This window comes from Petromyzon marinus, chromosome 21 (assembly GCF_048934315.1).
Source record: "Petromyzon marinus isolate PM22_M1 ecotype Great Lakes invasive population chromosome 21, UKy_Petmar_22M1.pri1.0, whole genome shotgun sequence".
Taxonomy (NCBI): domain Eukaryota; kingdom Metazoa; phylum Chordata; class Hyperoartia; order Petromyzontiformes; family Petromyzontidae; genus Petromyzon; species Petromyzon marinus.
In genome coordinates, this window is record NC_133687.1 from 6,220,906 (window position 1) to 6,236,969 (window position 16,064).

At 47.4% G+C, this 16,064-nt stretch overlaps 1 protein-coding gene across 1 annotated transcript; it reads left to right on the top strand.

The window, feature by feature from the left end:
- Positions 1 to 960: 960 nt before the first annotated feature.
- On the top strand, positions 961 to 10,362 carry LOC116944336 (trace amine-associated receptor 365-like). The gene is made up of 2 exons (XM_032957897.2): positions 961 to 1,127; positions 7,263 to 10,362. Exons 1-2 carry the CDS (start codon positions 961 to 963, stop codon positions 8,125 to 8,127), a joined length of 1,032 nt encoding a protein of 343 aa, XP_032813788.1. The 3' UTR covers positions 8,128 to 10,362.
- Positions 10,363 to 16,064: the final 5,702 nt, after the last annotated feature.

A 16,064-nucleotide genomic window follows, 5' to 3' on the forward strand; every position in this document is an offset into this window, starting at 1 on the left:
TGATATCTGAACTGGTCCGGCACCTATCCGCGTGGTGAAGTATGGTCAAACAACCTGGGGAGACCTTCATCCAGCAGTGGATTGAGAAAATACTGTTTTTATTCAGTTTTACTGCTGCTGCTGTTATTGCTGCTACTACCGCTGTCGCTACTGCCATGGTTGTTGCTGCTCTTGCTGCCGCTGTTACTACTGCTGCTGCTGTACTTTTGTAGCTCCGACTATAGCTGCTAATACTGACATTGCTGATATTGTCGCTGTTACTGCTGCTGCTGTCACTGCTGCGACTCCTGCTGCCGCCATTCCGTCTACTGTCGTCCCTGCTACTGCCGCTACTTATGTGATTGTTGCTACTTCAGTTGCTGCCACTGCTGCTGCCCCTACTGGAAGCCTTGCCTGGTAGAGGTGGTAGCACACTAAGTTGAGGTTAGGGTCAAGGTCAAGTCAAATTGATTTGGAATCCGACTCGGGTATATTTATTGTCATAACAGGTCGTGATCAGAATCGCGGTCATGGTATGGGTCACGGGCAGGTCGAAGTGAACGTTCGGTTAAAGTTGAAAGGTCGTTGGTGAAATATTCACTGTTACCATTGAAAGGTTGAGTTGGTATGTGGTTCTAAGGTGACAAGATAAGGGTTGAGTCGTTACGTGGAATAGGGGTAAATAGGAAAGAAGGTTAAACGTTTATAGTCGAAAGGTAATGGAGCGAGAGGTTAAAATTTAAGTTAAGGGTGGAAGGTGGAAGGTCAATGGTTAAAGATGAAATGTTAAACGTTAAAGATCAAAGTTAAATTGTTCAAGACACTGAAATAATTTGACTTAAAAAGTTGAAAGGTTCAGAGATTACTGGTTAGCGTGTTTGGGGTGAAGGCGGAAATGTTACGAGTGAAGGGTGAAGTGCAGGTTGGCTAGGAGTTAAAGGTTATCGGTCAGAGGTCAAGGCAGAAGGAGGTGTTGGGGTCATGACCCTGGCAGTGCAGTGCTCACTGAGCCAGGATGGCCGCTTCAACTGCTCCGCGCCGTCGCTGGGCCCCGAGGAGAGCCGGGCGCTGGCTTTTCTCTGCTTCTCTCTTGCCGCCCTCACGGTCATGGGCAACCTCCTCGTGGTGGCCTCCATCGCCTTATTCAGGTGAGGGTCAAAGGGGATAACGTGTTTAAACTAAACGTTTCATTTTACCAGCTAAGGCCCACTGAGGATATATTGCTTATAGTTAGAAGCGACCCTAGCCATCACAAATGATAGCTCAGAGAACTGGCTTATCATCACGTGAAATTTTACAGCTGCCAAATGCAAACATGTCGATTCTAAATGGGGAAAATCCGGAGGACCTGGAGAAAAAATCCACGGGGCGAGAGACATGCAAATTACAAATATACAGGCGTCAAGGTTGGAATCGAACCCACGTCCTCCTCTACACCAGGCGAGGTCGTTAACATCTCGCTAGTACGGCGCCCCGAATGAACAGTAATACCCCAGTTTAAACCGAGGCGTTCCTGAAATGTACAACGAATATTGAAATGACGTTAATGCGATTTAAAGGGTAGGTGGAGGCGAAGTCTGACGTGAGAAAGGACGGATGATGCTGTCAGCCACATGTGAGTTGAGGTGACCCAAATCAGGTCGTGGCATAAATAAAATGATGGCTTATTTGCGAAACGATGTACAAGGTGGAGACGTAAATCTGGGTATTACTGTGTCAGGAAAACACATACCAGGTTGTCCGCGAGAAGGCTACCATCTCCCTCCCCAAATCATCAGATGTCGTTCAACAGTGCACCAATTGTATACTTTCAGGGTACAACTCGCCGGTTATTGCAGCCGCAAGACGAGCACCATCGCTGCCGACTCAAGCGCCGATCAACCTTTTCGGATCACGCCGTTACCATCCTGGAATCTCACTCAGATCCAGAAGAACGCTGGCGAACAACATAGACGTCCAGAACAAACGAACAAAAAAACCTCATTCGCGACCAAACATATCACCTCCTGGCTCTGAAATCCTTGAATACATTGTTCTAGATTTAAAGCTTTCGTGACTGCAAGGATCCATACTCTTTGGTTCTATTCGGTAAAGTCACGTAGGTAAAAAAAAATCACGACGTTTCGGCCACAACATAAGCAGCCTTCATCAGGTGAAGGAATCAGGCTGTCTCGAGGACAGCGCTGGAGTGAAACACAGCCACGCTCAGACCGCGACCTTTAAGCTGTGTGCGAGGAAGCAAGGTGCCTTGACAAAGGAATTAGCATACAAATTTGCATTTGATTGGCCGACTTAGCATGATGAACGGTGAAGAGGTGGTATACATGCGGGTGAACATGCCGGTTGGCGAGGGGGGGAGGGGGAGTTTACCTATTGATGGTGTGAAAAGGGAATTTTTAAGAGCTGCGAAAGTTTGGGGTACCACTACTTGAAAAATATACTGTACCATTGAAAATTAGTTTAATGTTTGGTTCGATTTAGAACATCTTTCCAATGGTTGCTTAATTTGAAACCATCTTCTCGGTTGAAACTGTGTCTGTGTTTGTAGATCTGAATTGCCTCGTGAACAAATCTCTGATAAAAACCCGTGGGTTTGCAAAGAACCTTGGTATCGGAGAAAATTATATCGTGATCACCCACAGCGTTGTAACAGTGATCAGCTACGGCAGAAGAATTCGTTCTGTCGTGTTTCAAATCTGATTTGTGCTCGCGAATTCAGTCAGAGGCATGTCGCTTTGTCTCCCCGATTTAGCAATCACCGCAGGTACAACTCAATTGGTAAACCCCGGGGTACTGTAAGTCAGGAATGACATCCTTCACGGATGGGATCAGATCACGAATTTTGTGTACTCTATTGAACCGGACCTGGATCTTGTGTTTGTTTAGAATTTTGGAAATCTTTTTAGTAACGCCTGCTATATATGATAGTGTGATGGTTTTGACCGGAGTATCAAGTGGTTGTTTCTGTATGGAGGGAGAAACAGCTTGGCGGAAGGTACGGTCAGAGTATCCATTCCTTTTGAGGGCCATGTGTACATGTTTTAATTCACTGGTCAGGTGGTGTTGGTCCAAAATGCAATGAGCCTATGGTATAAAGTTTTGATGAGAGAATTATTTTGGGCTGGGTGGTGGTGGGAATCAGGTTTCAAGTAGGAATCTGTGTGGGTGGGTTTCCTGTAGACAGAATGCCCCAATGAGCCATCAGGTCTCCTCTCAAACAGAACATCTAAGAATGGTAGCTTGCCATCTTTCTCCACTTCCATGGTGAATTTGATGGCGGGATGTCTGGAATTGATGTGGTGTAGGAAAAGGTTCAGAGCTGGGAGGCCATGTGGCCAAATGACGAAAGTGTCATCCACATATCTCTTCCACAGGGAAGGTCTGAGGGTGGAAGTCTGGATGGCGTCTGATTCAAATTTCTCCCTGAAAATATTGGCTCTCACTGGTGACAAGGGGGATCCCATGGGGGTACCCTCATTTTGTTTGTAGAAGGAGCCGTTCCAAGTAAAGTAGGTATTGTTGAGGCAGTGCCTAACCAGTGCAGGTGTATCGGGGTCTAGTCCATGTTGGACCAAATTTTCAATTATTTCAATGGTATCAGGTACTGGGACCTTGGTGAACAAAGAGACCACATCGAAGCTGACAAGGATATCGTCAGGGGAGTGTGCAACGTCTATGACCATAGAGACCAATTGGGCTGAGTTAAGTACTGCTGAGGCGGTCTTGCAAGTGAAAGGCAGCAAGGTATCTGACAGAAAACGGGCTAGTCTATAGGTAGGGGAGCTGATCGTGGATACGATGGGTCGTAGTGGGGTGCCTTCTTTATGAATCTTGGGAAGACCATAGAATCTAGGGGGTCTTGCAGCAGAAGGTTTTAGGGAGGGACGTTTAGTTGGGTCGATTAGGGAGGTCGAACTTGTAATGATCTTGTTGGTTTTTAACGCTAGGCTAATGGTAGGGTCATTTTTAATTTTTGAGTAACTTCCATCATTGAGCAGATTCTGGATTTTGTTGTTGTATTAATTTTTATCCATAATTACAGTAGCGTTGCCTTTATCGGCTGAGAGGATGATTATCACTTCTGTTTTTTTAAATTCGCGAGTTCAGAGCGTTCATTTTTGCTGATGTTACTAATGGGTTTCTTCGTATTCTTAAGAATAGTGGCTATTTCAGCTCTCGCAACGTCTGCTTGGATGTGTCCTACGCCTTTGAGGGCTACATCGACCTGAGAGATGATATCATCTACTGGTATGTGTTTTGGGGTGACAGCAAAATTCAGTCCCCTAGCCAGTACTGTTTTCAGATTGTCCGAAATCGGGTGCTACTCTGATTAATGACGATTTTGTTGACGTCTAGTTTTGTTATATGTGGAAATGGGTTCTTCTTTGATAGGTGGTTGAATTTAGAAATCAGGTTAGCTTTACATTTGACTGACAGTGAATCAGCAGAAGAAGCAGTCATGTTGTCTACGTGATTCCAATCAGAAGGTGGCATTTTTTGTGTTAACATTAAATGAGCTTGTAGGAGAGTCCTGTCTAAAGTATCGAGTTCCAATCGGAGTAGCCTTATCCTCTCTGAGATTAAAGATAGGCTGGCCTTAAACAGAATCTGTTTAGAATTCGGAGAAGATACAGCAGCAGAAGGACACATCCAAGCAGACGTTGCGAGAGCTGAAATAGCCACTTTTCTGAGAATGCTAAGAAACCCATTAGTAACATCAGCAAAAATGAACGCTCTGAACTCGCGAATTTAAAAAACAGAAGTGATATAGTCATCCTCTCAGCCGATACAGGCAACGCTACTGTAATTATGGATAAAGATTCATACAACAACAAAATCCAGAATCTGCTCAACGATGGAAGTTACTCAAAAATTAAAAATGACCCTACCAATAGCCTAGCGTTAAAAACCAACAAGATCATCACAAGTTCGACCTCCCTAATCGACCCAACTAAACGTCCCTCCCTAAAACCTTCTGCTGCAAGACCCGCTAGATTCTATGGTCTTCCCAAGATTCATAAAGAAGGCACCCCACTACGACCCATCGTATCCACGATCAACTCCCCTACCTATAGACTAGACCATTTTCTGTCAGATACCTTGCTGCCTTTCACTGGCAAGACCGCCTCAGCAGTACTTAACTTAGCCCAATTGGTCTCTATGGTCAAAGACGTTGTACTGTCCCCTGACGATATCCTTGTCAGCTTCGATGTGGTCTCTTTGTTCACCAAGGTCCCAGTACCTGATACCATTGAAATAATTGAAAATTTGGTCCAACATGGACGAGACCCCGATACACCTGCACTGGTTAGGCACTGCCTCAACAATACCTACTTTACTTGGAATGGCTCTTTCTACAAACAAAATGAGGGTACCCCCATGGGATCCCCCTTGTCACCAATGATAGCCAATATTTTCATGGAGAAATTTGAATCAGACGCCATCCAGACTTCCACCCTCAGACCTTCCCTGTGGAAGAGATATTTGGATGACACTTTCGTCATTTGGCCACATGGCCTCCCAGCTCTCAACCTTTTCCTACACCACATCAATTCCAGACATCCCGCCATCAAATTCACCATGGAAGTGGAGAAAGATGGCAAGCTACCATTCTTAGATGTTCTGTTTGAGAGGAGACCTGATGGCTCATTTAGGCATTCTGTCTACAGGAAACCCACCCACACAGATTCCTACTTGAAACCTGATTCCCACCACCACCCAGCCCAAAATAATTCTCTCATCAAACCTTTATACCATAGGGCTCATTGCATTTCGGACCAACACCACCTGAGCAGTAAATTAAAACATGTACACCTGGCCCTCAAAAGGAATGGATACTCTGACCATACCATCCGCCAAGCTGTTTCTCCCTCCATACAGAAACAACCACTTGATACTCCGGTCAAAACCATAACACTACCATATATAGCAGGCGTGACTTAAAAGATTTCCAAAATTCTAAACAAGCACAAGATCCAGGTCCGGTTCAATACAGTACACAAAATTCGTGATCTGATCCCATCCGTGAAGGATGTCATTCTTGACTTACAGTACCCAGTGGTTTACAAATTGAGTTGTACCTGCGGTGATTGCTATATTGGGGAGACAAAGCGACATGTCTCTGACCGAATTTGCGAATACAAATCAGATTTGAAACACGGCAGAACGAATTATTCTGCCGTAGCTGATCACTGTTACAACGCTGTGGGTGATCACGATATAATTTTCTCCGATACCAAGGTTCTTTGCAAACCCACGGGTTTTTATCAGAGATTTGTTCACGAGGCAATTCAGATCTATAAACACAGCCACAATTTCTACCGAGAAGATGGTTTCATATTAAGCAACCATTGGAAAGATGTTCTAAATCGAACCAAACATTAAACTAATTTCAATGGTACAGTATATTTTTCAAGTAGTGGTACCACAAACTTTCGCAGCTCTTAAAAATTCCCTTATCACACCGTCAATAGGTAAACTCCCCCTCCCCCCCTCGCCAACCGGCATGTTCACCCACATGTACACCACCTCTACACCGTTCATCATGCTAAGTCGGCCAATCAAATGCAAATGTTTATGCTAATTCCTTTGTCAAGGCACCTTGTTTCCTCGCACACAGCTTAAAGGTCGCGGTCTGAGCGTAGCTGTGTTTCACTCCAGCGCTCCTCGAGACAGTCTGGTCCCTTCACCTGATGAAGGCCGCTTTTGTTGTGGCTGAAACGTCGTGATTTTTGTTGTTTTATTTTTTACCTACGTGACTTTACCGAATAGAACCAAAGAGTATGAATACATTGTTGTTCCATTAACCCAAACTATAGACCGTATAGCAAACTACAATTATCTGCGCTCCTTCACCGGCTGAATACCAAAACGCAACGAATTACCTCCTGAAGACTTCTCATGGCCAGCAGACCTCGAGATTGGCATCCAGCCCCTGAACGTGTTGCGTAAGACTACATATAATTTATAACTTTCACGTGATGAGAACGAGACGGGGCAGCGAGCAGCAGTACCGAAGGATCGCCACTTTTAGTAAAGCTCGCCTATAAAGACATCTGGTAACGTGATTATCGTCTCAGCCAGGAATGTTTAATTTTAACTGTCGATTAAACAGGAGTCAGTGAAGAAGCCACTCTCTGTGTGTGCGGGGCGAGTGATCAAGTGGTCGTGGGCATTACGAAGTAGGCAGGGCGGAGGGAGAGGCTTTCAGCCTTCCAGGTATTTTCCATCTTTCCCAAAGACTAACAACCCCGACTCTTGCCCTCCCGTCTGTCTACCGGCAGACAACTCCAGACCCGCACCAACGCCTTCACGCTGTCTCTGGCCGTGGCCGACCTTCTGGTCGGACTCCTGGTCATGCCGTTCAGTGCCACGCGCTCGCTGTATGGCTGCTGGTTCTTTGGGCGAACCTTCTGCAAGGTGCACACGTGCCTCGACGTCCTCTTGAGCACGGCCTCCATCGCACACCTGGGCGCCATCGCCTTCGACCGCCACACGGCCATCTGCGACCCCCTCCGCTACCACCAGCGCCTCACAGCCGGTCGCGCGGCCACCCTGGTGGCAATCTGCTGGGTGGGTTCGGCCCTGCTGGCCGTGGGCCCCATCCTGCTCGGGTGGAACACGGTGGGCATCGAGGAACTGGTGGCCTCATCCTGCCCAGACGCCTGTGTCCTCTTAATGAATGCCCCCTTCGCCATAGCCGGCTCCACCTGCAGCTTCTTCGTTCCGAGCTTTGTCATGGTGGTCACGTATCTGCGCATCTACCGGGTGGCACTGCGCCAGGCGCGGGCTGTTCGCAACGTCGTCTCAGTGTCGTCCGTGGCATGGGAACATTGCGACATCAACTCAAGACCGGAAAAGAGAACGGACCAGAGACGGGATCGAAGTGCCACCAAAACCTTGGGAATAATCATGGTGGCCTTTGTCACCTGCTGGTTGCCCTACTTTTCACTCACCCTGCTCGACCCATTCACGGGGTTCTTGGCTGAACCCTGGGTATGGGAGTCGACTGCGTGGCTCGCGTATATGAATTCAGCGCTCAATCCCATCCTCTACCCAGCTTTCAACCGGGCCTTCCGTCAGGCCTTCCGCCTGGTGTTCACATGTGCATGGCGTTTGCGGAACGTGAGGCGCGCCAACCTCGCCTAGTGAAGGATGGGGCGTGCTTCACCATAACTTCCTTCTATGCAATATTGACATCTGACCGTCTGTCAAGATATTACTCTAACAATGTGACCACTTCCACGTCCGTTCGGTTCAAGTATAGATTATTCTTTTGGTGAACAGACAATGCGTCGCGTTTATAAAAATTTGGTATTGGACCGATCTCACCACCACCTTCCGCTTCGTCGCCGACCTTTGGGTGCCACCCCTTTGTTTCGGTAACTCGGTCGTCTTTAGCAGAGACCACTGTGATACCTGCAATGGGTAGCTACTCAGGTCGCAAGCCCTCGACGTTTCTAGCCCCTCCCGCTTCGACCATTTCACCCCCACAGTCCGGGGTATGAAGCAGATAGTCAAGTAGGACCTGGTTGTTAAGGCAGGGAGTGGGGAGAAGTAAGGAGAGAGTGTTTTAGAAAAGGGGCAGGGCTTGGGTTTGGTGGCAGCACCTTGCCCGGAAATCACGTGCTGCTCCCCGGGCTGGAAGAACCTGCACCTGGAAAAATTGTTTAAGTTAAAATACTCACCAAGTGAGGTTGTTCCGTCTAGATAGCTGGAAAAGATAGTGAGGGGGCTGATACTCACCACCAACCAAGAAGAAGGCTGAGCATTTAGCCGAGCCTCCCAGGATACCATTGACGGTGCTGTGGCAAGGCCTGTTTCCCACGTGGTTGCCTGGGCACCCTCCCTGCGAGACGTCTCCTCAAGGACGGCTGCCCCTGGGCTATCGGCCCTGCACCGCTCAACGCAGTCCACACTCAGTGTGCATGGGAAGCATAACAGTTTTGGAATTTTAAGTTCTACATTATTTCGTGGAGTTTCAGCCGAGGCATCTAAATAGGGAATTTTTTATTGGCCACAGTGATGTCTGAGTGATTTCTATTTTTTATGGACGTGGCATTTAGCGTGTTATTGTTTAACAACTATTAACAACTAATGGTTGAATTTCTATTCATATTTTAACAAATCAAATATGTAAGATTAATGCTATGAGATGTCTTCCCTAAGGATTTTGAAGAGAGGGAGATCTGTATCGGGGGGACAATCGTGACGCCAGCACGTCAACATTACAGGTTTGATTTATAGGTACACTTATTTGTTAATAGTTTGATAAGTGTGATAGTGTGCAAATATAATAGTATCAAATAGTTATTGATATAATTTGCAGTGTTAATATTGTTAAATGTTGGGCCGCCATTATTTAAGTCTATTTACTTAGTTGGAACCTGACTCTTGCTTTGAGTTATACTTAGTTACGTGTAGCACAATGGATTGTGCTAAGTCCTCCACCCCTATTTTAGAATGTGTGCGAGACAATACAGTGAAACCCCTAGGTCTGGGCGGGGGGAGTTCATTTTGCTCAAGAGGCATCACAACTAGAGGATTTTGAGACCGGTCCTGGCCAAGACAAAGGCAGGGTGGGGGGGGGGGGCACCCTCTATAAAGGCAGCCCAGGTGAATACCACTGGGTGCGGCAGGAGGAGCAGAAGCAGTGTGGGCACGATCAACACAAGCAGCAGTACCACCATTGCCAGCGCGAGTAGAAGCAGCAGTACCAGCCGTGCCAGCACTGGTACGAGCAGCAGCAGCGGAACCCGGCAGCAGCAGCACTACCAGCGCCAGCACCGGCAGCGCAGGTGCGATCAGCAGGAGCAGAACTGGCAGCGGCAGTGGCGCTGGCAGCGCCAGCACAGGCGGAAGCACCAAAAGAAGCGTGTGCCCCTGTGTGTGCAGAGCCTGTAATTGTCTGCGCTAATAAACCCGGTTTTGAAGTCGCCGCAACAAAGTGCTCCCTCTCTACCGTGCAGGGAGCGAAGAAATAAATAAATCTGTAGCCACCAGTCTGAAACCGAACTCAACATTCTGGAAGTGCAACATATGTATTGCTTAATTGATAAATAATTAAATATTGACTTAAAGCTTTCGTGACTGCAGGAATTCATATTCTTTGCGTCTTTCGGTAAAGTCACGTAGATAGGTTCAAAGAAAATAACAAAACAATTACAAAAAGCTGTGGTGTTACTCTACCGTGTGGGTGGACGTGGCGGTGCGAGAAGGGGGAAGACCGACACCTCTGGCTCAGCCATTATTAACTACACATCTTGTGCTGTGTGTGCTGCCGATAGTGTCGTGGAGATAGACGCCCGCCCCCCGTCCCCGCTGGCGGGCGGGGCGCGACATCCGCCCCCTACACTCCCTCCTCCCCCTCGTTGGTCGCCTCTCGCCGGGCCCCCCGCCGATCGGGTGATCGGCCCCCCCGCGCCAGTGCCCTCTGAGAGACAGAGCTCACTGGCTGGCTGACCACCGCCCGGGGTTATCCCGCACACTCCCGCGTGCACCACCTCACAACAACAACAAAAAACGCGCGTGGTGGCGTGAACGCTCGTGCCCCTGCAGGCGCTCGTTTCACACACACGCGCGCGCGTAAACATGCGCGAGCGTCGGCGAGCGGGTTTGATGCACCCCGCCCCCGCCTTAATACTCGCGCGGCATGGCTGCTTGCACGTCGGCGGCCGTCTATGTTTCAATACAGGCGTGCGCCTCGCACACACTCAAATTACCAACACCACGCCGAGGTTCCACCCACACACACACACAAATCACACTGCACCGATTACTCCGTACTAAAGTTTGTTAACGGCGCAAATACACACTACCTGGACGGGGAACGTTTTGCGAGAAGAGCTTAGCCTAATTCTTCCTACGAACACAGTCACTCAAACGCCCTACCACTTACCCCGTAGCTGTAACTCACGGCGTCGCACGGACGCTGTGAGAGTTGGAGAAGGACGACAGAAAACGTTACCTATCACTGCCTCGTAGCAGCACTCGCTGGCATCACACGGATGCTGCGAGCGGCTCGAAGAGGTAGGACGGCAGGGAGTGAGTCTTGATGGCCCGGAGGCTGAAGACAAATCCCCTAAAATCGTCCTAGGCTACTCTTTTTATTCTCTAATCTTCAAAGGCCCAGGGTGACGTCGTACCGCGCAGCCAATCGTGCGCTTACCTGCACCATCGTCCCTCTCCACCGTCTCTACCGTGGCCTAATCCCCTCACTTCAAAGGCCCACGGTGACGTACGGCACGTCCAATCGTGCGTTTACCTGCGCCATTGTGCCTTTCGACCTTCTCTACATGGAGTGCCACAGAGTGTGCTGTTGCTCCGTTCACCCATTGTTCTCCCGTGCTCATTAATTCTAACTTACTGGTCTGCCCTTCTTGCCTAATATTCCACCCTCAGCCTCTCCCAATGTCGTGCATAAATTATTGCGGTTGGCCCAGTCAACCTTTTCCTTCTGCGCCCATACAATTTTAAGCCAATTTAGGGGCACTGCAATGTAACTTGTCCTGTGAGGGTCGGCCAATCTCCTGGCACCGGGAAACTGTGGGACTCTCCCTCTCGGGGCCCTTCGGATTAAAACCCGATGTGCCAGCTAATCCCCCGCCAGGAGACGACGTGGGTGCAAGTGCTGCGTGTGTGCTCAGGGTGGGGGGTAGTGGACAATCGTGACACTTGCGAAGCTGCTCCACGGTCGTGGCACCACAGTGTCATCACTACTGCCACCACGTCCATTTAGTTCGCCTCTTGGAAGAGGTTTATGGTTCGAATCCAGCGACCTCCTTTTGATTTTATTATTTTACATTTTTCTATTATTATTAATTTTTTATCTACGTGACTTTACCGAAAGAACCAAGAATATTAATTCCTGCAGTCACGAAGGTTTTAAGTCAAAATTTAGACCTCCTTGAAATATTAAACTAAACTTTTTATTTTACTAGGTAAGGTCCCACTGAGCTATATAGCTCCTTTTCCGAAGCGACCTGTTGTTGTATATGTCGGTTATGAAAATTTTGATGAAAATAATACAAATTTAATTAAATTTTGAAAATTACGTAATGATCCGAAATTGTGTTAATTGATGTAATTGTGTGCATAAATTATGCTAACTCAAGATATCATCTTATTAATTCATGTGAGTGGGTGTGATTATGCTAATTCAAGCCGTTATGATAATTAGGCCCCGCCTCGCTGACAAGAGTCGTATCGTCAATCGGAATAAGACAATTAATCGTATGAAGTTATGCCAGTGTAACTCGCTTTGTTGTTTAACTTCGTATTAACGCTCGGCAATACATTTATTCTTGATTTAACATTTACTGAGTGTATTAGTGTGTTTATGTCAGGTCTCCAAATTCAGATCTTAACGCAGAATACAGTTCTTGTAAATAAGATTATGCATGGACTTCAGGAAAGAAACACGAAACCACTTCTGCGTTAATCAATTTTATTCTAAACGAAACTTTAACGTTATTATATGCGAACCCTCAAGCTTGGAATTTTCAAGACAGCATCAACCCAGCAAACATCAACGATTGCGTTGTTTCAGTTTGGCAACCGCACATATGATTAATTCCACCGCGTAACGCGAGCTTAATTGGTGATAGAGTCGTTAAAACATGCATGCACGCTATTCTAAACAAAAACCTTAACACTCTAATATGCAAATTCTTCTACTTGAAATTGTCAGCACAGTGTTACCAGCGATGTTCAATTCATTGATCCATCTCTTCAACCCTCAATAATCACGTTAATTGGATAAAGGAACAATTGATTACTTCCTCTGGGTACCACGAGCATATGGAAAATACGAATAAAGTCCTTAAAAGTTCATCCGATGATATTCATGCGAAAGGGCGGTCATAGCAATTATTATTCCCCAAAGGCAAAAGTATACGTCAATGGATTCATTGGCAAGATTATGCCATTAAAAAGAAAACGAAAAAATGTACGACTGAGTTTCTTCTAAATTACCTTATCCACGTAACTCAATGGCAGCAATGTTCTTCACGATCAGGTGATATTTAATGCACCACCTTGGAATGTCACTCTTCTTGATTGTCCCGATATGCGTGTTGTGTGTCTTCATGAAGCAGACGCCGGGTGATGCGTCGTGAGGGTGTGAGTGTGGGGGAGGGTGATAGGAACTGCTTTGTTCTCTTGTTCAGGGCGTCGGCTTGGCTGCTCATGCTGGCAGATACAGGCTCTTTCCGCTGCTGGATGAGTCAAGTCGGCACACGCTTGGCCGCTGGTTCGCTGGCAGCAGCAGGCTCTTTCCACTGCTGTAGTAGCTACGAACGCGCTCTCTCTGTGGAGATGCGAACGATCACGCTCTTCGCTGGTTCGCTGACTCTTTTGCTCACGGGCGGCTGGTCAGGCTCTTTCCACTGCTGGATGAGCCGAGTCGGCACACGCTTGGCCGCTGGCAGCAGACGCTCTTGCTTGGTGGCGCTGGTCGCGCTGCAGCTGGAAGCTGGCACTCGATGTAGAAATAAAAGTCTTTGAGCGATACTTCGTCTTTCAGCTCTGAACTCATGCTCGTTGATACATCGCTACTCGGCGAGCCTCGCCATTCTCAGTTGATCGCGGGGCCCTTTGGAGCCAGCCGCCCGCCACCTTCTTCTGGCTCTCGCCAAGCTGTTGTCTCGTTGAACTGTCGAGAGCTTGTTATATCTAAAAAATCTCTGCTCTGTGTTGGTGGGGGTGGGGAATGGTCCGTGTGCGGTGGCTCCCAGTCCATGCTAATTTGTATTCCTTTGCTCCCCCCCCCCCCTCCATTCCCCTCTATTTAAGGCTTCGACTCAGAAGCATTGTTTCATTTGTCCCATGTGTGTGTCTCTTTCTGTGTCTCTGTGCTGGCTCTCTCTGCTTGGATGTCTATATATGTGTCTGTGTCTGTACTCTATCACTCTTAACCTATAATTGAGCAATCTTTGAAATAACGTAATCAGCCAGACCATGCGTTAATTGTGTTTTGACCGACCCTCTGTGTGGCATTATATTGTTTCCAAATTTTACTAAATCTTGTTCAATTTGATGTCCTTCTCCATCTCTCTGTGTTTCCTCTCTCTCTTAAATTTAGCTCTTCTATACCTGATGATGATTGCTTGCGTTGCAATCGAAACGTCGTATGTATACTATTATGTAATTTTATTTTTATTATTTCTTATTTATACATGACTTTACCGAAAAAAAACAAAGAGTAATTCCTGTAGTCACGAAAGCATCAAATCAAGTAGGGACAAGATTGTAGACCTACACAAGGCTGGAATGGGCTACAAGACCATTGCCAAGCAGCTTGATGAGAAGGTGACAACAGTTGGTGCGATTATTCGCAAATGGAAGAATCACTAAGGACTGTCAATCTCCCTCGGCCTGGGGCTCCATGCAAGATCTCGCCTCGTGGAGTTGCAATGATCATGAGAACGGTGAGGAATCAGCCCAGAACTACACGGGAGGATCTTGTCAATGATCTCAAGGCAGCTGGGACCATAGTCACCAAGAAAACAATTGGGAACACACTATACATGCCCGTCTGAAGTTTGCCAATGAACATCTGAATGATTCAGAGGACAACTTGGTGAAAGTGTTGTGGTCAGATGAGGCCAAAATGGAGCTCTTTGGCATCAACTCAACTCGCCGTGTTTGGAGGAGGAGGAATGCTGCCTATGACCCCAAGAACACCATCCCCACCGTCAAACATGGAGGTGGAAACATTATGCTTTGGGGGTATTTTTCTGGTAAGAGGACGGAACAACTTTACCGCATCAAAGGGACGATGGACGGGGACATGTACCGTCAAATCTTGGGTGAAAACCTGCTTCCCTCAGCCAGGGCATTGAAAATGGGTCGGGGATGGGTATTTCAGCATGACAATGACCCAACACACACGGCCAAGGCAACAAAGGAGTGGCTCAAGAAGAAGCACATTAAGGTCCTGGAGTGGCCTAGCCAATCTCCAGACCTTAATCCCATAGAAAATCTGTGGAGGGAGCTGAAGGTTCGAGTTGCCAAACGTCAGCCTCGAAACCTTAATGACTTGGAGAAGATCTGCAAAGAGGAGTGGGACAAAATCCCTCCTGAGATGTGTGCAAACCTGGTGGCCAACTACAAGAAACGTCTGACCTCTGTGATTGCCAACAAGGGTTTTGCCACCAAGTACTAAGTCATATTTTACAGAGGGGTTAAATACTTATTTCCCTCGTTAAAATGCAAATCAATTGATAACATTTTTGACGTGCGTTTTTCTGCATTTTTGTTGTTGTTATTCTGTCTCTCACTGTTCAAATAAACCTACCATTAAAATTATTGACTGATCATTTATTTGTCAGTGGGCAAACGTACAAAATCAGCAGGGGATCAAATACTTTTTTCCCTCACTGTAAGTGTTGGTAAGGCAGTGTCTTACCAAAGTTGGTACATCAGGATTCAGTCCCTGTTGGAGCAATTCTTCAATTATTGTAATGGTATCAGGTACATGTACCTACGTGACTTTAAAGGAGCTTCTTGGGTTGATTTAAACAAATCTAACCTTTTTAATTTAACCAGATAAAGCCGAGGGAGCTATGTAGTTCTTTTCCAGAAGTGACCTAGCCACAAATGAAAGCTCAACGAAGTGACTCATCACGTGGAAATTTATAGCAGTAGCCAAATACTCTAAACGCGCGTTTAGGTTCCGTGAGGTCCTGCTATTATGGATGTTGACCTTCTTTTGAACCGTACGTAGCCAACCGTGCTCATCGGAGGTGCGTGTATAGTTAGCGCGGTTGTCACATTCCGAGTCGGGGCAACTTTGACGGGAGAGGTGGAGGAGGGGGGGGGGCAGTTAATTAGGAGTAGCGGAGTTATTACGGGCGGGGACTGTCACGAAAAGGGGGGAGAGGTGGTTGAAGAGTCAGTCTCGGGGGGGGGGGAGGACGGAAATTAACATTGGGGGGCTGTCATGGGCGGGGGAGGGGTGGTGACAGTCATGGAGGTGGGGGGGGGGACTCGGTTGATAAGGGTGTAGGGGAGCTGTAAAAGAGTAGAGAGGGCAGTGCGGTGGAGTATCAGTCCCGGGGGGCGGAGGGTGGGGAGGTGTCATGGGG